This window comes from Corvus hawaiiensis, chromosome 13 (genome assembly GCF_020740725.1).
Source record: "Corvus hawaiiensis isolate bCorHaw1 chromosome 13, bCorHaw1.pri.cur, whole genome shotgun sequence".
NCBI lineage: Eukaryota > Metazoa > Chordata > Aves > Passeriformes > Corvidae > Corvus > Corvus hawaiiensis.
In genome coordinates this window covers 10,267,519-10,290,310 of record NC_063225.1, presented here as the reverse complement: position 1 = coordinate 10,290,310, position 22,792 = coordinate 10,267,519, and the positions used below count along the sequence as shown (strand labels likewise).

The following is a 22,792-nucleotide window of genomic DNA, read 5'->3' as shown; positions in this document are numbered from 1 at the left end:
TAAAGTCTCTGTTGTGCTTAACACTGCATGATGCCTGAGTCATGTACAACAGTGCTGCTAATTCTTGGGCTTTTTCTTATGACAGCTCCCTCTTGTTCTTGTTCCCTCCTATGTTATAAAACAAACGCAGCTGTTATAAAAACCTGACTCTGTGCTTTCCCATGCAGCTTTGGTGAGGGAGTTTTCACAGCAGGGAGCACAGGAGCTGCCTGGGCCCAGCTGACCCCTCGCAGGGCCAGCTCTGATGCTGCAGTCCTGGGGACTGAGCCAGGCGTCACGCCCAGGGTGATGCCCTTAGAAGCTCCCAAAAGAAAAGCATGAGCCATCCCTGTGCAGTGCCAAGCGTGGCTGCAGTGTTTAGCCTATTATCACATCCTCTGGGTTCACAGAAATGTCATGGCTCACAATAAATATCCTTCCCTCGATAGCAGTGGAGACAGAATTCATCCTTCCTCATCTCACTCTGCGGGCCTTGAAGGCTGGAGAAGGATTTCCCCAGAAGACATGGCTTGGTAACATTCAGCAGGTTTTGGGGTTTGGGGGTGGTCAACTGTGTCCCTTTACGTGTTCCCCTCAGTCCGGTGGTCTTCAGTGTGGTTCACCCAACTGAGCCCTCCCTGGTGGTGCCAGGCAGTGCCCCAGCCTCAGACCCAGGGACCTGGGAGGGGAGTTCCTAGCCAGACACAGCAGCCAGAGCCACCTCAGCTCCCCCAGTGCTACTCCCATCTCCTCATTGCTGCTCCCCAAACTCCTAAAGCTGGTTAGGGGGATGTAGTGACATTTGGAAACACGTTTTATTTCACAGATAAAGGGTGTGTGTCGTGCCACAGCCTGTGAGGTGTTCTCAGCCCATCACAGCACCTCTGAGACCAGGAATGCACATGGAAGTGACAGAGAAACTGCCCCAAATGCTGCAGGGGGAAGGTGCTTATGGGCAACACAATGTCCAGGAGCAAAGGCTGAGCTGCTGCTGGAGGAGGGAAAGCAGCAAGAGCTGTGGTTGTTGTGGAAGGTGCCCTGACTGTGGAGCAGGAGATGAGCAGCAAGTGCCTGAACACAGCACTGTCCAAAGGGAAGCACCAGTCATGGCGTGAAGTGTGGTCCCGGCCTGCTCTGCCCGGATTTCTGCAGATAAATCTGTACCTGGAAACACCAAAAGGTGGGAGGCAGCCTCTGGGGGCATCTGTGCTGCTTTAGGGCACTGCTGACGGCCAAGCCAAGTCCCTACGGAGCTTGTGATCCATGGCTCACCCAGCTGGCCCCGGCGAGGACGGGAATGCCCGGGATGGGGTGCTGGGGGGACTCTATCAACTCAGGACGATGGGAAAGCCCGGGATGGGGTGTTGCGTGCTGCATCAGCCCGGGAGGAGGTGAATGCCCGGGATGGGGTGTTGGGTGCTGTATCAGCCCGGGAGGAGGTGAATGCCCGGGATGGGGTGTTGGGTGCTGCATCAGCCCGGGAGGAGGTGAATGCCCGGGATAGGGTGTTGGGTGCTGCATCAGCCCGGGAGGAGGTGAATGCCCGGGATGGGGTGTTGGGTGCTGCATCAGCCCGGGAGGAGGTGAATGCCCGGGATGGGACGGGGCGGGGTGGTCCCAGCCGCTCGCTGTCTCGGTGCTCGGCTGCCCGGCCTGGGCATGCTCGGCGCTCGGCGCGGTGTCCTGCGGCGGTGCGGCGCGGCCTGGCGGGGCCTGGCGCGGCGTTGTGCGGCGTGGCGCGGTGTGCCGCGGTGTTGTGCGGTGTTGTGCGGCGTAGCGCGGTGTGTCGCCGTTTGTCGCGGTGTGTCGCGGTGTGTCGCGATGGTGAAGCTCACGGCGGAGCTGATCGAGCAGGCGGCACAGTACACCAATGCCATCCGCGACCGGGAGCTCGACCTGCGCGGTGCGCGGGCCCCGCGGGGCGAGGGGGGCTGTGCTGGGAAGGGGCGGGCGAGCGCAGAGGGCTGAGGCCTCTGTGTGTGGTGGGGCGTGGGGGCCTGTGATGAGGCCTGGGGGTCGTCAGTGATGGGGCCTGGGGGAAGACTATGTTGGGTCCTGGAGGGGAGGCCTGTGATGGCGCTTGGAGGGTCCGTGATGGATCTTGCGGTGGCCGGAGGTGCCGAATCAGAATGGGGAAAGCCGCGGGGAGGTTGTTGGAGGGGGTGCAGTGGCCGGGGGTTGGGGATTGGGGGTGGTTGAATAGGCTCCAGTGGCTGCGGAACGTGCAGGGGGATGTGAGGGCATGAATTACAGCGTCGTAGAATGGTTTGGGTTGGAAAGGAACCTTAAGATCATCTCGTTCGAACTAACACGAAGGGGAAATAGGGGGAAATGTGGGAGGAATGTGCTGTGGTGGAGGCGGGATGTGCCCCCAGCACGAGGGATGTCCCAGAAAGGTGGTTTTGGCTAGGAGGACACATACAAGCAGGGGCTTGGGGTTTTGCTGAGGGGGAGGAAGAAAGATTGGAAAAACCGCAGTGGGGTTGTTGGGTTTAAGTGGGAGAGTTTGGTCTGGGAGTGGTGTGGAGGAGAGTCGGGCCAGCGATGTTTTGTCTGAGACTTATCAGCATCCTCAGTCCATCCAGATTTGCCCCCACTCACTCTGCTTTGCTTTGTTCTGCTCTGCTGTGGGCACTGTCTAATCCCTGCCTTGCACTCTCTCTCCAGGTTATAAAATCCCTGTTATTGAGAACTTGGGTGCCACTCTGGACCAGTTTGATGCAATTGATTTCTCTGACAATGAGATCCGCAAACTGGATGGATTCCCGCTGCTGCGGAGGCTGAAAACTCTCCTGATGAATAACAACAGGATTTGGTAAGGGGCAGAGGAAAATGCTCTTGGGAGAGGGGTGTGTGTCTTTCAGTGCTGGGTAGGTGCAGAGGTGTTTGTTTTAGGTAATAAAATCAGCAGTGAGTATTGTATGGGCCCTCTTTCAGTTTCCTTCCTCATTCAGTTTCTCAGCCAGGACAATGAGGTGCAGAGTTTGGGATTTGGCCAGAACTTTGGATTTCAATAATCAGCCCCATAAAGACAAGAAAACAGGGATACCTGCAAGGCAATGGATTTAAATCTCCTATTGCATCTAACATTCTTGCAGTGATTTTAGTCAGCTTTATTAGAAAAGTTTTTTGTGTCAGACTGAGTTGTTCACAGGGAGATCCTCTGTGTTACTGTGTTTCTCTGTATTTCCACCATTACTAATTCCTGCCCTAAATTAAACCTTCTTTTTTTTGTTGGTCTTTAGTCGGATTGGTGAGAACCTGGAGCAGGCTCTGCCCAGCCTCACGGAGCTCATTCTTACCAACAACAACATTGCTGAACTGGTAAGTTGTGATGCAGGATAAAGCTAAACAAGCTTAAAATTTGTGGTTTTCATCTCTGTAATTAACCATTTTCCTTACAGTAGTACCGTAGCCTTTTGGTAATAGTTGGTTCTTTTTCTTCAGAGTAATAACATAAAGTTTTGGCAGTAGTTAATGGTGTACATGCTTTAATGAACATTTGCATCATGCAGTGAAGCAGCAATCACAAAGCTTAGTGGTTTTCCTATTAAACTAATTACAGTAATTCTAATTAATTTCTAAAATAGATACAAGTTCAGGAACTTTGTTTTCAAATATTTGATTTTTTCACTAAATGAACTTAAAATTTCTTGCTGTGCTCCCTTTACCCAGGGTGAACTGGATCCGTTATCAACTATTAAATCATTGACTTACCTGAGGTATGTAACCCTAAAAAGAAAAGCTGCTCTTTCTGTGGTGTTTGACCTCTGCTGCTGGCCTGGCCCTTCGCTTTGCTCTGGAATGCTCTGCTTTTTATGAGCTGTGACAGATCCTTTATGTCTAAAAATTGAATTGATAAACAATGTTTCCACTACGCTTCATAAACATCAGGTATTTAATATCTGAGGCTTAACATCAGTGGCAGAGTGTTGGGGCAATGAGACGTAAACTAATACACAAGTGCTGAAGTGAACTTAACCTTTAAAAACCCAAAACCAAAAGGTTTAATCTGTTGATAAAAAGTAGTTTAAAATATGTGTAAACAAGGACTTTTCAATAATACTGCATTTGGTGTGAGGGACAGATAGAAACGCAGTTTGTTGTGTGATTTTTCAGTTGATGTGTGTCCAGGTAGGAAAAGCGATGGTTCAGTTATTTTTTGTGGGATTATTGGGATTATTTTGAGGTTGTTTTTTATGTCATCCTTCAGTTAAATCTGCTTAATTGCTAAAGTGCAAGTTTTTACTGTAGTTTCCATAATATCAAAGAACTGTCACTAGGCTTACTTCTTGGTGTTTGTTGTCTGTTACAGCAGAAAGTACATGAATGCATTTCAAGTATATTAATATATTTCAATACAAGTGTATTTTGAAACATTTTGTATTAAGAGCCTCTTTATAACCTTTATTTACTTCACAGTGTTCTAAGGAATCCTGTAACAAATAAGAAACATTACAGATTATATCTAATTCATAAAGTTCCCCAGGTCAGAGTGCTGGATTTTCAAAAAGTGAAGCTCAAAGTAAGTCTGCTTGCTTTTGATGTAGCTATTTTTTCTTTTTTCATTCCTGAAAATTCATCACTAACAGTGATCTTGTTGCCATAGCTGTAAATTTTATTGGAACTCTGTAAGTGGCTCTACAACCTCTCATTGTTTTCTTTCATGGTTTCATTCTCTTAAGGATATAATCTGTTTAATTATGTTTAATTGAGTTTTACTGCCTTTGTGTAGTGTTACTCTTTTCTGTCCCTCTGATGTTGGTAGGAGACAGACCTCTAGAGAAAGAAATAAGCAAACACCACAGCTCTCAGCTCTGGGTGGAGATGAGTGTGGGAAAAGCTCTTAATTTTAAGAGCACGAGGTTGATAAGTCTTTGAATGTTTGGGCAGTTCTGCTTGTTCTTACATCTGGTCTCCATGTACCAATTTCACTGATGAAGATGAGCCAAAGTGTCTTTCTTGGGCAAGACAGAAGCTTTGCAAACTGTGATGTTCTCAAATTAACTTTGTGTGTGTGTGGTATCGCTGTAGGAGCGACAGGAGGCAGAGAAAATGTTCAAGGGCAAACGGGGTGCACAGCTTGCAAAGGATATTGCCAGGAGAGCAAAAACGTAAGATAAAACAAATTTACACTGGCATCCTCCTTCAGAAACACCACTTTCTTTGTGTGCAGTATCAGGCAGAAAACTGAAATATCAGCTGCTGGCAGGATGCCTCAAAAGCTTTGGGAGCCAGAAGTGCCTTGTCCAAGCACCCCAAATTTTGGATGGTGGTGAATACATCTCAGAAATATTTCTGAAAGAGATAACTTGGTCAGGGTGGATGCATTGAAGTCAATAAGCTGGAAACCTAAAATTTTTTTTTGTTATTTAACTGCAGAGAGGTGGCCATTGTATAATTTGTTTGGTGATTTTTTTTTCCTAGATGATTGGCAACTATTTTTTTCTGTTTTGCCGGGGAATATAAACTGAAATCTGCTGTAATTGGAAGATGAAATGCAGATGAAAATCTTCAGTTAAGCTATTACGTTCTATTAGTTTATTTAGTGTAATTCTTAACTGGTACATCATTTGTTTTGTTTAGTCTTTGATCACTATTTGGAAATAAGAAATCAGATCACGTATGGTAACAGCATTTCCAAATTCATAGTTAAATAGAAAAATGTCTTGAACTTACTTAAAGCTATAATAGATGGATTTGAGCTCTAGTTTGTGAGTGGAAAGGGACTCAGGTCTGTGACAGTTTTAGAATAAGCAGGTGATTTTCCTTAGCAGCAGCAGATACCGGGTTGGTTTTTTTTTTTTTTTTTTTTTGACTGTTGAGATGAATTCCAGTTGAGTGTAGACTTTAATTTAGGCTGTTGTAATCTCATATTAGACAGATGGGAACAGAAACCCATTGTCAGTTACTCTTTATTTGTCCACCCTGCTTTTGTAATGGCAACAGATCAGCTGAGTGTTCAACAACATCCAAATGGAAGAGCTTTTGTCAACTGCCTGATTAATAAAGTTAAGTTCTGCCTCTGAGCAGATGAAAAGGTGGGGGGAAATGGGACAGTGAGGACAAGTTGCTGGTGTTTCTGAAGGAGGCAATTCTTCACTGTATCAGTTTGTTAACAAAGATAAGATACTACACTTGATGGAATGAAATGCTTTCAAACCTAGTTTGGAAGCATTTCAAGTTAAGAGAAGCAGCTGCTCTTCAAAAGGTGTAACAGGTCTTTATTTTTCCTTTGAAGCTTCAATCCAGGGGCTGGTCTGCCAACTGACAAAAAGAAAACTGGGCCCTCCCCAGGGGACGTGGAGGCAATTAAGGTAAGTATGTCAGGGGAAAAGTGGTGGAGAAAAGCTGTCATGGATCCAAATTGAACAAATGTTTCCTTTGTGCTGTTCAGACAAATAGATCAGTGTGTCCTGACTTTGGCTTAGGTTCTTTTTCTGTAATTTTTCTTCAGACCTACCTGTATTTTGAAAACTTAAGTGAAATGTTAACCTGAGCTTAGAGTTCTCCCAGGATTGTGTAATAAGGGGGGAAGTAATCATTTGTCATTTGTAGAATTTTCTAGAACTAGAATTTAGTAGAACTTTCATAGGTGTTTGGTGTCACGTAAGTGGAAGAAGTCTGGGTTTTGTGCTTATTCGAAGCAGACTGATAGAGGGTATGTGAGGATTCACTGAGTTCTCTGTTTCTCAGACTGCCATAGCAAACGCCACAACCTTGGCTGAGGTGGAGCGGCTGAAGGGTTTGCTGCAGGCTGGACAGATCCCCGGCAGAGAGCGGAAATCAGGTCACTCTCCACTTCTGTTACTCTTCTTTCCCAAACAGAATCCACCTCTCTCCTTTGCTTCCTGATGCTTTATGTGATCTCCGTAGAGAGTTATGTAGAAAAAGTGTGACTTTGTCATGTGTGGAACACATCCCTGGCTTTGTATGATCTGCCTGGCCTTGGGCGCAGCTCAGGGCTTTCACCTACACTCCCTCCAGAGCAAGGTGCCAAACAAGGTGCTTTGCAGTATTGGATGACTCCAAACGTCATCCCAGTTATTTAAAGAAATGAGATGAATTACAGAGTCCCTCTGGACTGGTGCTGAGCATCAGTGCCTCGGGTGTGGGTACAGCAGCGAGTGTGGGAGCTCTGCAGAGATGAGTCTCAGCTGCAGGCTGGCCATAGCACCAGTTTTCTGTACATCGGGGTTACCTGGATTTTCCTTTCTGTAGAGTTTTATTATAATTACTACTCCTCTGCAGAGGGGTGGGAAAAGAAGAGTAACGTCAGCAGCAGCTGCCCTAAAACTGACGTGTCCTTTCAGGCCCATCGGAGGACGGCGAAGAAGAAATGGAAGAGGACACAGTGCCAAACGGATCGTAGCCCGGGCCCTGTCACGCTCCAGTCCTGCCCAGGAGCCCTTTCCTGTCCCGTGCCGTGCCGGTGTTCCCGGCGGGGCCCCGTGGCCCCCGTCCTCGTGCATTTCGTTGTTCAATAAACGAACGATCCCTTTTTCTCCCGGTGCTGCCGCGCGTCCCCTTCCCGGCCGGCAGCGGGGCGGGGGGCGGGACTGGAAGGGCTCGTTCTGCCCTGATTGGCTGCCCTGCGCCTGCCCCCTCTTCTCTCATTGGCCGGCGCAGCCGCACGTCACCCCGGGCGCTCTGCCGACGGCGGCGCGGTGCTTCCTGGTGGCGGCGGACGGGGCGGCGATTGGTGGAGCGGGGCGGGTCGGGACGTGAGGCCGCGGCGGGCGATGGAGATCGGGGGCGGCGGTCCCGCGGCGGGGCCTGGGCCGGCGCTGGGCCGGGGCGGCTTGGAGGCCCTGCAGCACACGGGTGAGGGGCCTTCGGCGAGGGCGGGGGGCGGCGGGGCCGAGGCGCGGGGCCGGGGCCGCTCCCCTGCCCGGGTGGGCCCCTTGTCGTGCGGCCCGCGCTCACCTCCGGCCTGTCCCCGTCGCAGTGGGCTCGGTGCTGTCCAGCTATGGTTGGTACATCCTCCTGGCCGCCGTCGCCGTGTATGTCCTCGTGCAGAAGGTGTCCCGCGGCCTGGCGGCGCGGCCGAGCGGCCGGCCCGGAGCAGCTGAGGCGGCGGAGGGTGAGTACAGGGAGCCCCGCGCCCTCTCCAGAGCCGGTGCTTGTGTCCCTCCGGGTTCCCGCTGGCGCTCCGCGGCTCTGGCGGGATGGCTGAGAGCCGCTCGTGTCTGCAGAGGGGTTTGGAGTTGGTAACGGCCCAAAAGAGATCCGGTTCTGAGGGGTTTTAATGGAGAGTGATGCTCGGGATACCTGTTCAGCCCTCAGATCCTGAGACTGAAGAGATCACCGGGAAAGGCTGGACCAGGGGAAGTGTTTTTAAAAGGTTCTGAAGGAAGAGCTGCGTCCCAAAGGAACACGTTTGGGAATGAAGGAGCGGGACATCACAGAACAAGGGAATAGCTGCTCTCTGGTGGTGCCGGAGCTGAGGGATGGAGGCTAAAATCACTTGTGGTCAGTTACCAAATAACTTTTAGACTTATCAAAGAAAACCAAAACGCCCAAATCTAAATCCTGGGGGAAATACTTCTTTAAATAATCTCTTTTTTTTATTAATATTCATCATCTTCTTCCAGTTATTCCTTCCCGGTTCCTGCTCTGGCAGGACTGTGTACATTTGGGGTGTGACAGTCTGTGTTATCTTTGGGAGTGTGGCACAGGTTGTAAACTGCACACAGTCATGATCCTGCTGAAAAGCACAGGCTGTGCTCATGGATCTGCCAAATCCATGAGTGCTTGGCACTGATCCCTTGGGCACATTGGAATGACAGGATGTGGGGCCCCAGAAAAATCTTTTTTGCCTACCCTTATCCTTCTGCTGTTCTTTTGTGATGATAATTAAATGGCAATTTAATTGCCCAAACTGCTTGTAAAATGATGTTACTGAAAGTACTGACATTTCTTTTTCGTATTCATCACTGGATGGTGGCAAACAAATATGGAGATGCTTCAGCTTCTGGAAGGAAACAGAGCAACATTTGCTTTTTTTTGTAGTATAATTTTTCTTTTGACCTTCAAAGGCTACTCATGAAGAGCAGTGGTGACTCAGTGTGGATTTTCTGAGACCTGCAGGTGTCTCTTGAGATGTGTGTCATGTTTGTAAGTGGTTTCTCTGCTGATGGAGGGTGTTAAATCCACTGCTGCACTGACACCAGCAGGACCCATTGCCAGAAGGAGTAGGAGTGAACGTGGGCTGCTTGCCTCATCCTTCTGCGTAAAAGTAGTGCTCTGGGTAAAAATGGTCCCTACGAAGCCTGGGTGGTATTTCTGAATTTATTTGTATCAAATAACTTCTTCAGAAATAGAAGGAAGTGTCCTTGAAGTGTGAGGTTTAAATTTTATGGTTAGTTACACTTGTGTCCTTATTAAAACCCTGTTAATTGCTCCAAAATATTAAAACATGATGAAGTTTAATTCAGCATATAAATTTCTATAAAAGAGTAGCTGGAAACTGAACTTGAAATGTGATTTTCCGCAAAGCAGCTGTAGGGAGAGATGTGAGCCTTTCTTTATTACAGTTCTTTGAGGAGACCATCTAGAATTTACTTTGAGTAGCTTTGCAAACTCTTTCCCGATTTCCTAGAACCTGATGTGGTGGTAAGAAGGCAGGAAGCTTTGGCAGCAGCTCGCCTCAGGATGCAAGAGGAGTTGAACGCACAAGCAGAAAGATACAAAGAAAAGCAAAGACAGGTAACCAGAGAGCATTTCTTACTTTAACTCATACATTTGTCATCAAGCACTTTGCTGCTGTAAAAGAGAGCAGGAAATTGCAATTGTGTGCCAGGGTCACTGTGGGCCTGGTGTTCATTTTTTCACAGGTAAATCTGTACCTGCAGGAGCTTGGTTGTGTGTGCAGTGAATGGCTGGAGGGCTTTTGCTGGCATTTAAGTTAACTGTACCAGTGCATATGTGTGTTTTCTGCTCTTAATGGCAAATAAAAGTGTTAAAAATGTAGCTTAGCGTTGCTGCAATTTAAGGGCCTGAATTACAGCTTGAGATAACAAGGAATAGCAAATTGCTGTGAGGGGCAGTGCAGAAAATGGGTGTGATCAGCATAGCAGTAACACTGATCATCATCCCACCTCTGGTTTTGCTTTTGCAGTCAGACACTCAGACCTCAGTTTATAGCTGATGCCTCAAGTAATACTGGCAGTTAAAAACAAAGGAGAAGTCCTTTCTTCTGTATAACCCCACGTTGTACATTAAATTACTGTCATATGGAATATTCTTTACTTAGTACTTTTTATAGACTCAGGGTTTAAACTTGCCACTTGGTTCTGTTTTAATTTAAAAATGTTTTAAAGCATCAAGTGGCCAAAAGAAGCTGCAGACTCAGTCTGTACATCCTGAGGAGGGGAGGAGATGTGGATGTAGAAAAAGAAGAAAATTTTCTATAATCTCAGAGATACTGCATCAGATAAAGATAGTTTGATGAGTCTGCTGTAGCTGTTTCTGGGGATTCTGTTAGTTCTGAAATCTTAGTTTTAAGACCAAGTCTCTATCCTGGATTTGCTCTGTAGCTCGAAGAAGAGAAGCGAAGGCAGAAGATCGCGATGTGGGAGAGTATGCAAGAAGGAAAAAGCTACAAAGGAAACCTGAAACTGAATCAGGTAACAACCATGTTAATCAGGTCACAGTTGTGTTTGTGTGATTAAGGGAGCTGAAATTCATATTGAGTAACTTTTTGCTTTTTTGAACAGCAAGAAGTAGAACCTGGTGCCTCTGCCTCAACAGTCCCAAAATCTAAACCAAACAAAAAGCCTTTGAGAGGAGGTGGTGAGTATGGAATCCTTCAGACGCACTGAGCTTGGAACAGGTTATTTATCCAGCTGTATCTGTAGTCTCTGTACATACTTTTTGTCTTTTTCAAGGAGGAAACAAAATGTTCCTTACAAACAAGCTCTTTATCTCTGATCAGCTGGTGTGCTCTGCCCTTTGTGCAAAAGCTGGCAGGAAGTTTTGGGAGTGCTTTTCCCTGGGAAAAAGAATGTGTCAGGTTTTTTGTGACTATGCTTTGGCATAATTTACTGAGATTTTTGTCACTCAAAATTACAGATTCTTACAATATTTCTGGGATCTGTCCCCTGTTATTGTATAAATTCAATAATTTAATATCTGATCTGCCTTTAAAGCACCTGTAGTACTAAATGCAGGAAGAGGGTATTTTGCTTTGTATTATGTAGATGAAGAAGATGAAAGACATCATTATGTAAAATGTGACCGTATTTATCATATATCACGATGCTGCCCTATTGAATATATAAATCCTGTAGACGTATAAACTCTTATCAACTCTCACAAAGCACCAGAAGGTCTCACCATTAAACTCACTGTCACCTGCTGGAATCATCTTGATGCATGAAGTGCTTTCTATGGTCTCACATTGCTCATGTCAGGCTCACTGCTGCATATTAGCCCTGCAGCCAGTCTGCTGCTTCTCTTCTCAGTCCATCAGCCCTTGCCATACCTGGAAGTGCTAATTTGGTATATTTTAATGACAATTTTCTGTAGTGGAGTGGATCATCTAGACAGCCTCAATCATATGAGGCTGAAAGGGGGGTCCACTTAGGGTGCAGTGCTGAGTAAGTCACTTGATTAAATGTATGAAACCTGTGGATTCTTGATTAAACATATTAAACCTCAGTAACAGTGCAGTGCTGGAGTTCTGCTTTGAGTATTTTTCCTGACATTTGAAGGAATCAAGTGACTGATTCATCTTAGGTTGTTTAATACGAGGGCAGTGTGATGTCTGATGCTGTCAGGTACCTTTGAAAGCTCTGTCATAGGATATTGACCGCCCTGGGGGATGAGAAATGCAGGGGTCAGCTGTGCTGAGAACCAGGATCAGGGCAGCTGGGTTGGGACACCTTTCCAGCTGCTACCTGTCCTAGTTTAATCCTCAGCAAAGTCAGTCAGTTAAGTAACCAATTAGAGAATTAGAGGTCTTGGATCTTCTCATGAGGTACATCAGCATGAAGTGAAAGAACCATCTGTGCTGCTCAGCTGCTCAATTAAGCTAGAAAGCAAAACTTGGCTGGTATGAGAAAAACAAATTTCAAAGATGAAGGTGATGCTGGAAGTTTCAGTGTAACAGATTGCTTTGAACCCTTCCCACTCCCCCCCCCAGTTAGCAGTACTGCTAGGATTAGGGTTCTTTGCTTTGTGCAGAACAAATTGAAGATGTTTGCCAAATTGTAACTTTCTGAGTGTGTTCTCCTGACATGAAGTTTCCCATGGTTACAGCATTAGGATGTTCAACTAAAGTGTATTTGCCTTAGTGCCTGTGCTTGCCTTTTGAAATGCTCTAAAAAAATACTTTGCAGTATTAATGAATGGATTTACCTTTTGACCTTCAGAGTATTCCTTGCAGGACTGGAATAAGGGATTATTTTAAGTCCCTGACTGTTAGGGCTCTTGGAGAACAGATACACTCTTACAGAGTTTACTGTAAGAGCTGCTGTTGCTGCTCTGTTGATCCTGCAGAGCAGCACTGCAGGTTTAGTGCAGACTTAGAATAATTAAATGGCAATTCATTTCAATTTCATTTAATCCAAATTGATCAAATTAAAACACAAGTGTTTTGCAATGGCTTTCACTGTTAGCACTAGAAAAAGAAACCTCTCAAGTCTGGATATTTTCTCTGCTTTCATTTTCCTTAAAATGCTGCCTGTGTAAAGTATGAACAAGGTGTAAATAATTGTGAGATCTATTTTTGGTGTTCCTTGTGCTTTGGTGAAGGGCTGTGGAGGATGAATATTAATACAGTGGATTTCTCCTCTGTGTTCTAGGCTATAACCCACTGTCTGGAGAAGGAGGTGGGACGTGCTCCTGGAGACCTGGCCGGCGAGGCCCGTCAGCAGGTGGATGAGGCTAACCTCCCTAGTGTCCCCTGGCACTAGCAGGCTTGATCTTACCCCTTGTCTAACTGCCTGCAGCTGGCCTGTCACAGGGACTGCTTTGGGGCTGGTTTTGTGCACTTGTTAACTTAAAACAGTTTTTTGTTAGTTAGATTTACACTGTTTCCAAATTGCAACACATTGGCTGATCCTCCACCAGAAAAATATCTGATCCTGTTAAGAGAGGGTGAAGGGAGAAGCAATTTCAGTATAATCAGTTAATTTTCACTCCTCTCTAGAGAGGGACCATAGTCTCCAACCATGGTGAATCACCTGGGATTGTGAGATCTGGGCTCTCTGGCAAATTTAGTTATCTGTGCTCACTTTACCTCTTTAAGATGAGAATATTTACCATCCTCAGATGTGTTACCAGATTGACTGTCTTTGGCTGGAAGGTAACTTAAAGAGGAAGGATATTATCATTGGCAGACACCTTGAATTTAGGCAGAGGGACTTCCAGAAAAAGCACTATGACAAATGCCACAGATTTGCACCAAAGGCCAGTTATTGCAGATGAGTCTCTGTGACAAGCCAGCTTGAATGATGTTTTCCTTATAAATGGTAAACAAACCAGTGAGGATTACTGATGCTAGACAGCAGACAGGGGGGTTCTTGCTATTCCTTTTCTTTTTTTCTTTTTTTTCTTTTTTTTTTTCTTTTTAATTTCAACTGCTTTGTAAAAACAAGACACTATTAATATTAAATATAATTGCAAACAAATCATAAATTAGTATTTACAATTTTGTGGTTTTCTACAGCATCTTTTTATAGAAGTCATTTGTTCTAGTGCAATAAATGTGTATAAAGCAAGGTGGGAGATGAAGTGACCCTCCTCCTGCAGCTAGCTTGTGCAGCACCAAAGGTGAGGCTGGTGTGTGCTGAGAGCTCTGGCCAGAGAAAGTGTCACACTGGCAAATAAGGGGCTGCAAGGATAAGTGTGTGGTCTTCATCCTTCTGGTGTATATCCAGCACTGAGGAAAGAAAACAGAACTGATAATCATAACCAAACTTTTCAAGCATCCCTTCCCCTTGATTTTCTCTCTAAAATGCAACAGACAAAAAAATCCAGGTTGTCTTTGGAAAAGAGTGAAATAATTCCTGTCTGCATAGGACAAGTGTCCCTGTGTCCAGTTGCTGTTACTGAGCTGGTCTGTGCGCACTGGGGTAGGGAGCAGTGGTTCCTTAGAGCTTAAGGCTGCTTGAGCACTTGTTTCTGAATATTTACCCTTGGAATACTTGTGCTCATCGATAGATATGAGTGCCAACTTTGAATACACTGTTTATATGCATATAGATATTTCTCTTGACTAGAAATGCAACAGGAGCGTGTTACTAGTGAGTTTTAAAGTTGGTAATGAAATCGAAAGGCCAAGAATCTTTTGTTTTAGACACAACAAAGTGTTTGGTTAAGTGTGTGTAGAAGGTGAAGTGAAGCTGTTGATGTTCTTATGGAAATTAATTTTCATTCCCTGGCTTCTGTCCATTTTGGTATGTAAACTTAAATTTCCATTGTAACAGAGGCCAGTGTATGTAACTTCAGGTTTTAATCTTTACCAAGGAAAAAAAAATAGCGGTGCGGATGGATATTTTCGAGATCTGAAGAGTCTTCCTCAGGAAAGAGGACAAAGTTGGAATGCCTTAGGGCACATCTTCCCCCTCATGTTGGGGAAACAGGCAACAGACTGAGGTGTTGTCTTCAGAAAAACAAGTGGGGGAGGCTGTTGTCTTAAAGAAGCAGAAATCCTTGTGTTGATAAAATGGTCAGGGATGGGTTTATTTAATTCAGTAAAAACACTTGCAAAATAAATAAGCAGGTCTTAACTGAGCATATGCTAATCTTTCTCTGTGTCTCAAGAGTTGCTTCTGGCTAGGACTAGGGATATGGCTTTTTGCCTAATTCTAAGGTTTAGTAAGACGTATCCAGTGAAAACAAAATGATGTATGTATTTCTGGAAGCTTCAACCTTATTTCTCAATTTTTAATTTTTTTCTTTATTTTAATCATCAAGTGCATTAATTTTTCTTGGTCAGACACTTCTAAGCTATTGAACAGGTTGGGAGGATGAACCTCAGTTCATAAAACTTTTCTTTTGGCTCACAACCTGCACAAGATGGAAGGGTTTTTCCTCTGACTTCAAATGGAAAGCTCTCCCCTGACCACAAGCATTATGGAAAGGTGGTTGCTTGCTGCTTTATAGCTCAGGAGTGAAGCATGCAGAAAGCATTAGGTGAAAGTGAACTATTTAATGAATCCATTGTTCCTGGTTTAGTATGAATTCCCAAGAACTTGAATTATGAAAGATCATATTAAAAAGCCTTCAGGAGATTTTTTTTTCCCCCCACTAGAGCAGTTATGCAAGAAGCCTCTTGCTTTACTCATGCAGATGTTCTGGAAATACCTCTGTCTGGAAGAAGCTGGGTAATAAACTATTTAACTGCCGTAAAATGGTGTTTAACCACTGAAGAATAATCTGTTTTGGGTATTGAAAAATCCAAAAATCAAGCAAGTGTTCAGAGGAACAAAAAATTCCTGAAAATGTTAGTTGCTTGAGAAATGCAGCTAAGTGTTTTTTGTTGCTTTTAGATGATTTGTATGCTGGAGGAGCAGAGTTTTTTGTTTTCTTTAAATTGCAGATGAGATCTGTTTTGTCCATAGTTCTCTTAACTATTCATCAGGAGATACTGAGCACTGGAGTTAAAACTGAACAAAACAACCCATGTTGTCAGGCTCATAAAAATTATTTGGCTTTATTTATGCCTTTCAAAAACGTTGTGAAACGGAGGAAGGATTTTAAGAGCGATATTGCATAGTTGGGCGTTTTAAAAATTAGTTTCTTATGCTGGAAATTTTTAATAACAAACAGAAGAGGGAGTTAGGGGAGTGAGGGCAATGGGGAAATCTGTCAGCAGAGCTGTTCCCAGGTGTTCCAGAGTTATCTGTCTCAAAGATCAATGTGAATGAAAATTATAATTGCACCTGTATCTGCAAGGAAGTGCTGTCCTTGCAAAATTTGAGTGCAGGTGTGAAATGCCAGTACTAAGAAATCTCATCTGCTGTGTTTTTTGCAGTTCTGTACTATTTTGACTCAAAACTCAAGGAGCTGGGCTGTTCTGCAGTGGCTCTGTGCTCAGACTCTGCTGATACTCAGCTCAGGTGTTTAGATTGGTTTGTTTGGGGTTTTTTTTGGGGGGGCGGGGGGAGGGGTGTCTTACTCCCCTCCCTAGAAGATGACTTTGCATTCTAGAGCTCTGGGAAGGGGGATGGCATCCAGCCTGACAGCCTCCTGGACATTTTGTCAGCAGCGCTGTTGTTACTGGCTGCATTTAAACCCCTCTAATGCTGTTCTTTCTGCCTCCTGCCGAAACAGGCCGCTCCCTTCTTGAGCAGTTGGGTCCTTGCAAGCTTGACTGCACATCAGCACACATCTCCGCATCAGATCCACCTTCTGGAGGAATTTTGCCAGCTTTTCAGGGATCAGTTTAGCCATGGGAGGGGCTTGGCATGTTTCTGTCCCTGCTATAGCTGAACAGTGAAACTATGTAATTTCCAGCTATAAAATAAGCTGGTCTAGACTTGGATGGGCTGAAGCCTTGGGTTTTTCTCTTTTTTTTCCTCCCTCCTTTGTGGAATGAAAGCTTGGTTTTTGGAACAGCTCTGCAACCACAAAGGAAAAGCATACGGCTGCTGGCTGGGTGGTGTCCTGGCCTGGCTGCACCGTTGTAGCTGATTTTGTGAGAGCTTCCAGGCCAGCTGTTCCATGCCTGACACACACCCTGCCCATATTCCCAGCTCCAGAGCCAGCGACTTCAAAAACTTCTGTTGTTTTTTTATGAGAATCCGATGTCTTCAGTGGAATAGGTCCCCTCAGCTCAGCTTTGGTGGGGAAATACGCATTTTTTGCTGCAGGTTTCTGTGGCAAGGTGCTGGCAGGGAGGCAGGGGCTGTTCTTGTGTATTTATTGCTGTGATTTTGTTCTGAAGTGCACACCTGCTAAAAAGCACTTTCAGCACAGAGCAAGACTTCCCCTGGTAAATTTACAATTTCACTGCTCCCTCTGTGTCTATCATAGATTCTTTGTGTGTTACCAAGCTGAGCTTCCAAGCTGGTTCTGTGGGTAACAGTCATGGAAAGAGGCAGGGAAAAGAACCTAGAAAATTTTATTTAAAGAGAATGGAAGGGAAATGGATACTCTGAAATACCTGGCATTTAAATCTAGTTCTAGTACTCTGTATTAAAATGGGGAGTTACTGTTAGGTTGGCCTAAAAGATGCACTTTGGAAAAAAAAAAAGCCAAACCTGGGTTGTAAAGCTTTACTTTATCAAATACTGGAGGGGGCAACACTCTATGTGAATTCCATTTCCTGGGTCATGTGATTACCACTTTTTTAGCTGTTCTGCTTTTTAGGCTATGTCATATTGATGATTGCTTTTTAAATATACACTGTGGGCTTTTCTAGTGCTTTGTTGACTCAGGTCTGGCGGGGCCACGTTGAAAAAGCATCATTCCCCCCCGCGGTGCAAAGCTCGAGTGCTTTGTTTCGCCCCGCAGTGCTGCTCCTGTCACCAGGCCGGTGAGACCTGGAGGCTGAGCACGAACCTGAGGAGCAGGAGGGTTTTGCATGGCATTCCCACGTCTCCCGAGCCCTGAATGCGGCTCCCAGCCGGGAAGGCGAGGCCGCTGCACTACGGGGCCGGGCCGGGCGATGGCAATGTCGGGCTGGCTTTCGGAGCGAGCCAGCGGGGACAGTTCTCCTTCAGTCCCTCGAACGGGCACTTCTGAGTCATTCAGCTGAGGAAGGGTTGGGACTGGGCCGTGGCAAGACCAGAATAGGTTGGGGAGGGGAAAAAAAGTAGGTGCTGGAGCTGAGAAAGGAGTTTCTGCATCATTTGGGAAAATGCAACGGTGCTGGAAATACTGTGACAGAGACAAATGCTACTGGTTGCCCAGTGAGATTTTTTCCACCATGAGTCTGTTACATTAAATAAATGAAGTATGCCCATTTTCCAGTGCCTGGGCAGTTTATATAAAGTATAAGTATAAAGTATAAGTACTGGAACATTCATAATTAAAAGTTTCTGGAGCATTTGCAAGTAGTTCATTTCTGTAACTATTATTTTAAAGGCTATTTGTTGTAGAAGATATGTCCTGCAAGTTTTGGAGGGGGCTCATTGGAGATCAAACTCAGTGGGAAAAAGAAGTGGTTATAATGCAAGATCGTCCTTCTTTCCTCTCCAGGGCAAAGTCTCCTATGTGGAAGAAACTTTTTTCATTTGGGATTCAGGTTCTTTATTCCAAAAGGATGACATTTACTGTGTATGCACACACACACCGGCTCAGCTCAAGGACTTGGCTTTTTCATTGTTTAAAAATAGGATTACTGTTTTGTTAATCTGATTATGAATCTAAACCATGTGGGCCTGTCAAGTGGGCTCTCACCGGCTGGGCCGGGTGCTAATCTTGCTGGAGGGAGTGGGATGGGAGCGTGGAGATGAGCACACACAATGTGCATCCTCTGCAGATTTTGGAGAGCCCTTAGAATACTTCCTCCAGCCATCCCACAAGGAATTGAAAACATACTGCATAAAAATGTGTTTATGCTTGTAGACTGTATTATAGAAGAAAAATATCACGTCTTTGAATATACAGTAACCATGATATATAGTGACAGCTATTGAGACCAAGAGCTGTATTAATGGGGAATGGCACTTAAATGTGATTATGCAGTATGACCTTTCCCTGCCATCCAGATTAAAAATACACTCTAGGTAGGTAACAGCATTATAATTCCACTGGAAGAACTAAGCCATGCTTTTCAAGCTTTCCCTAAATCTGCTTTTTTTCCTTTTTTTCCAGCAGCTGCTGCTCTATGCAAGAACAGGGGAGGGGGCAGAAGCATAAAAGGGGCATGTGCCTGCCTAGCACTTTGGATAAATGACATAAAGGGAGGCACTTGGATGTGCTGTGGGAGTTGTGTGAGCATTGCATCCATGTGCCACCCCCTCTTCACAGCTGGACATCTCAGCCTTACAGCCCAGGCTGTGATCTCATGTGGTGGCAGCAGTGTGAAGTCTGACCGTGCCTCCTCTCCAGGTCAAATGGCACCAGGCACCAGGAAAGCTCCCCTTCCTTCTCCTGCCCCTTCCCCAAGTGCTTTCTTCTCACCCCCTCCATAATTGCTCTGGAGGTGCAGCAAGGTGGGAACATACCCAGGAGAGCTCTGGGCTGAGGAGATCTAACAGGGGAATGTGCTGCTCTGCTTCATCATTTCCATGTGTGCTGAAGTCACATGGAGTTCTCAGTTCTGATGACTAACTTCTTTTCTTTGTGGGAAGAAGCCAACTGACAGCTCCTCAGCCCCAGCCCCAACCTTTCTCTTTTTTATTGCCTTTTAACCACGCTAGCTCTGCCTTTCCTGTAATTCATGGGCCACAGTGGCTTTCCCTTGAATCAGGAGATTTTTACAACTGATTTGGCAGAGAGTAATCCCATTCCTGCTCATGGACTTGCCACATGTGCCTCTCTTGGAAAGGAGTGGCTTTGGGTTTTTTTGTAGCTTGAATGTGTCTTGGTGTCCTGTTATTTCAGGACCTGATGATCAGGCTTGGGGGGAGAGGAGAGAAGCAGAGTTTAATGAAGAAGATTTTGTAAGTGCAGTAAAAGGTACATGTGTGCAGAGTGTCACAGGCTGAGGATAACCCCAGACTTCATGGAAAGGGATCAGTGCACCAGTAGTTAGAAATAATTGTGAAGCATTGCAAACCCTGGGAAGTAGAAAGGAATTACAGTGGTGGGTGAGGAGGGGATGGAAAGGACAGTCCAGCTGGCCTTTTCCAAGCAATGGTGCTCCTGCCCTTCCTGGCTTTACCTGCCTCATGTGTATTCCAGTTCAGACTGTTCTTCCTTTCTCTCTCTTTCACCATTTAGTTCTTCTGTTCACACAAACACATCTCACTCAATACATCTGTGTTTTGCCCATGGGCGACTGAAAGGAGGCCTCCTGCTCTTCTTTCTTGTTCACTGCTTGTATTTCTTATCTAGTTTCTATTTGTATTCAATTTTACTGTTGTTTAATACCATAAATTGTGGTGGCACCTTCCTTGTGTTATTTGTGCTCCTGACATCACGAGTTCATCTGTGCTGACCTCGGTACGAGGATTGCACCATCACAAGAGCAATAAACCCCCCACAAAAAGCATTTTTTCAAGACATACCATTGAGCTCATTAGATAAGCAGATTGTGTCATTACCTGCTCAGTCCCAGAAGTGAGACAGTTACTTGTGATCATAAAAAAATCTGTCATGGATGTCTCTCTTTGGCCTATTGCTGAAGAATATTGATGTGGTGCGACATCCTCTTTTGCAATGGTTCTTGCTCAAGAGGTTGCTGCTGTTACACCAAGACTTTCTTCTTCCCAGCTCATTGTGGATGACATCATGATATAAATAAAATTTAAAATGGAAAAGACTGGCAATTGGAAATGCTGAAGTGGGCAGGAAATGGAAGAAACCACAATGATAAGCAGGAGGTCAGTGGGCTGTACTTGATAAGTTTCTTCTGTTGAGACTGGAGGGTTTTCTTCCTGTGAAACGTGAGGGGATTGTGGCTGCAGCATTTGAAGCTGAAGCACTCTGTAGATGAAATGCACGTGGAGAGTCAGTGTGGACAAAGGAAAAAGAAATCTTCACCCAATACAGAAGAAGTCTTCACTCTGTTGAGCAGTCATTATAACCTGCAGATGGAAACAGACCGACCTATTTCTGGTTGGTTTAATTAACAAGGTGGGAAAAAACAGAGAGTGCCTGTGCCTTCGCTCCCTGGCACCACAGCTTGTGCTGCACAAATGCATCAGCATCAGGCAAACAGGGCTGGAAGGCTGCTCCTCGCTGCTTGGATCCCCTCGGTCTCTGTGTGTGCCATGGGGCAGAGCTGGAGCTTGGGCAGCAGGGACCCGACCTGGTGCCTATCCTGGATCTGTGTCCCAGTGTGTTCCCATCCTAGGGCTGGGATCCCAGATCTGGCCCCTGAGCCAGCGTTCTGCCCTGGGGTCTTGGGGCAGGGTGCTGGGATGCCTATCCTGGGGTTATGTCCAGGGTATCAGTCCCTATCCCCAGAGCTGAGCGTCCATATTCTCTTGGCCTCCTTCCCCTCTTGATTTGGGCAGCTGGGTTGAGGTTCTGGTGTTCCAGTTCCGAGGTCCCAGTGTGGGATGCTGGGCCAGGTTCCCTGTCCCCTTTGTGGGATGTTTGGTTAAGGTGCCGGTCCATGTCATAGAACCACCGACCGGTTTGGGTTGGAAGGGCCCTTAACACTCATCCCATTCCAACCCCTGCCATGGGCAGGGACACCTTCCCGCAGACGAGGCTGCTCCAAGCCCCGTCCAACCTGGCCTGGAACACTGCCAAAGATGGGGCGGGACGTCCCGCAGGGCCGCTCCAGGGTGGTGCTTCGGGATCTGGCTCCCGTCCCAGGGTCACATCCCGGCTCTCGGTGCCCCCTCCCCACGGCCGTGTCCCGGACCCCCGCGCGGGGCGGGGGCCGCACCGGGGGCTGCAGGACGGCGGCTCCGCGGCGGCCGGGCGGAGCCAGGGGCAGCGCGGCGGGGCCGCACACGGCGCCTGTGCCGAGGGGCAGGGCCGGGGAGGCGGGCGGCCCCCCGCTCCCCTCCCTCCGCTTCCCGTCCCTGCCCCTTCCCCCATGGCGGCGCTGGGCGCCTCGGCGCGGCTGGCGGCGGCGGCGGCGCTGTGAGCAGCGGGCCGGGCGGGCATAGCGGGCCGGGCGGGCATGGCGGGCCGCGGCCGCCGCGCCTGGCTCAGCGTCCTGCTGGGGCTGGTGCTGGGCTTCGTGCTCGCATCGCGCCTCGTCCTGCCCCGCGCCTCCGAGCTGGCGGCGGCGGCGCGGCCCCACCGAGCCCGCCCGCAGGGCTGCCGCTCGCCGCCCGCCGCCGCCGCCGCCCCGCCGCGCCGCCCCGGCCCGCCGGCACAGAGCTTCCTCTTCGTGGGGGTCATGACGGCGCAGAAGTACCTGCGGAGCCGCGCCGTGGCCGCGCACCGGTGAGCGGGCGGGGGCCGGCGGCGCCCGGCGGGGATGGGAGTCCCGTGGGCTGCACTCGGCGGGGCGCGGGTCCGGTGGGCTGCGTTGGGCTGGGGTCTGGGATGGGCTCGGGGTCGGTTCTGGTGGGCTCGACTCGTCTCAGCTCGGTTCGGCCCCGTTCAGCTGAGCTGGGCTTGGCTCGATTCGGTCCCATTCAGCTGAGCTGGACTTGGCTCGGTTCTGTCCCATTCAGCTGGAATCGGCCCGGTCGGCCGGTCCCCCCGGGGTAGGAACGCCCCGCTCGGGATGCCCTTGCAGCCGGGATGCCCTGCCGGCCCCGGGGACCGCTTGCCCTTCCCCGGGGCAGGTGCGAGCGAGCCTCGGGACACGCTCAGCCCCGACGCTCCTCGCTCCGACCCGGGCTCACTGAGGGAGCCCTGGGGCGCTCTCCGGGCGGGCTGCGGGAGGAGTGGTGCCCCGAGCGCTGCTCCGCTGCCCGGGCAGCTCGGCGGAGACGCGAGGGGTCGATTGAGTCGCGTTGCCGCTCCCGCCGGGTCGGGCTCAGCCAGGTACCACCTGGCAGGTGGCCCCAGTGGCCTTGCCTGAGGGCCAGGCAGCCCCGCCGATGCGAGGGGACACTGACTGCCGGTCACCAGCGGGGCACGGGCATCAAAGTGTGTCCCTCAGTGGCTCTGCCTTGGGCGCAGCTGCGCCACGCTGGTATGGTCCTTGGCTGCTGCTTATGGAGAGAGCTGACAGCATGATGGTAACAGAAATAAACTTTGGAGACCGCTGTAATCCCCTGGGTAGGGAAGCAAAGACCACTGCGCCAAGCCAAAAGCGTGTGCTTGGGAGTGAGACCCAGAA

The 22,792-nt window shown here is 47.7% G+C and overlaps 3 protein-coding genes across 6 annotated transcripts in view; all 3 read left to right on the top strand.

Annotated features, from left to right (window-relative positions):
• The first annotated feature begins 1,020 nt into the window (after positions 1-1,020).
• On the top strand, positions 1,021-22,519 carry SNRPA1 (small nuclear ribonucleoprotein polypeptide A'). 4 transcript variants are annotated; one of them, XR_007206648.1, is made up of 10 exons: positions 1,021-1,159; positions 2,647-2,794; positions 3,225-3,303; positions 3,655-3,701; positions 4,402-4,504; positions 5,014-5,093; positions 6,221-6,296; positions 6,676-6,769; positions 7,293-7,439; positions 22,509-22,519. XR_007206648.1 is itself a non-coding variant. In XM_048318247.1 (9 exons), the coding sequence occupies exons 1-9, from the start codon at positions 1,036-1,038 to the stop codon at positions 7,349-7,351; spliced, it is 810 nt and encodes a 269-aa protein (XP_048174204.1). In that variant the 5' UTR covers positions 1,021-1,035; the 3' UTR covers positions 7,352-7,484. The 4 variants fall into 4 exon arrangements, 3 of the variants coding, with proteins under 3 accessions (XP_048174204.1, XP_048174205.1, XP_048174206.1); XM_048318247.1 differs by lacking the exon at positions 22,509-22,519 and having other exon boundaries at positions 7,293-7,484; XM_048318248.1 differs by lacking the exons at positions 1,021-1,159; positions 22,509-22,519 and adding an exon at positions 1,696-1,882 and having other exon boundaries at positions 7,293-7,484.
• Positions 7,690-13,620, top strand: SELENOS (selenoprotein S). The gene is made up of 6 exons (XM_048318250.1): positions 7,690-7,803; positions 7,928-8,062; positions 9,581-9,687; positions 10,518-10,607; positions 10,698-10,773; positions 12,786-13,620. The coding sequence occupies exons 1-6, from the start codon at positions 7,722-7,724 to the stop codon at positions 12,863-12,865; spliced, it is 570 nt and encodes a 189-aa protein (XP_048174207.1). The 5' UTR covers positions 7,690-7,721; the 3' UTR covers positions 12,866-13,620.
• The window catches only part of CHSY1 (chondroitin sulfate synthase 1), a 76,817-nt gene continuing 75,683 nt past the window's right edge, over positions 21,659-22,792 (top strand). The window contains exon 1 of the mRNA XM_048318246.1: positions 21,659-21,945. Coding sequence (XP_048174203.1) covers positions 21,677-21,945 — 269 coding nt within the window. The 5' untranslated portion in view covers positions 21,659-21,676. The remainder of the gene's footprint in view (positions 21,946-22,792) is intronic.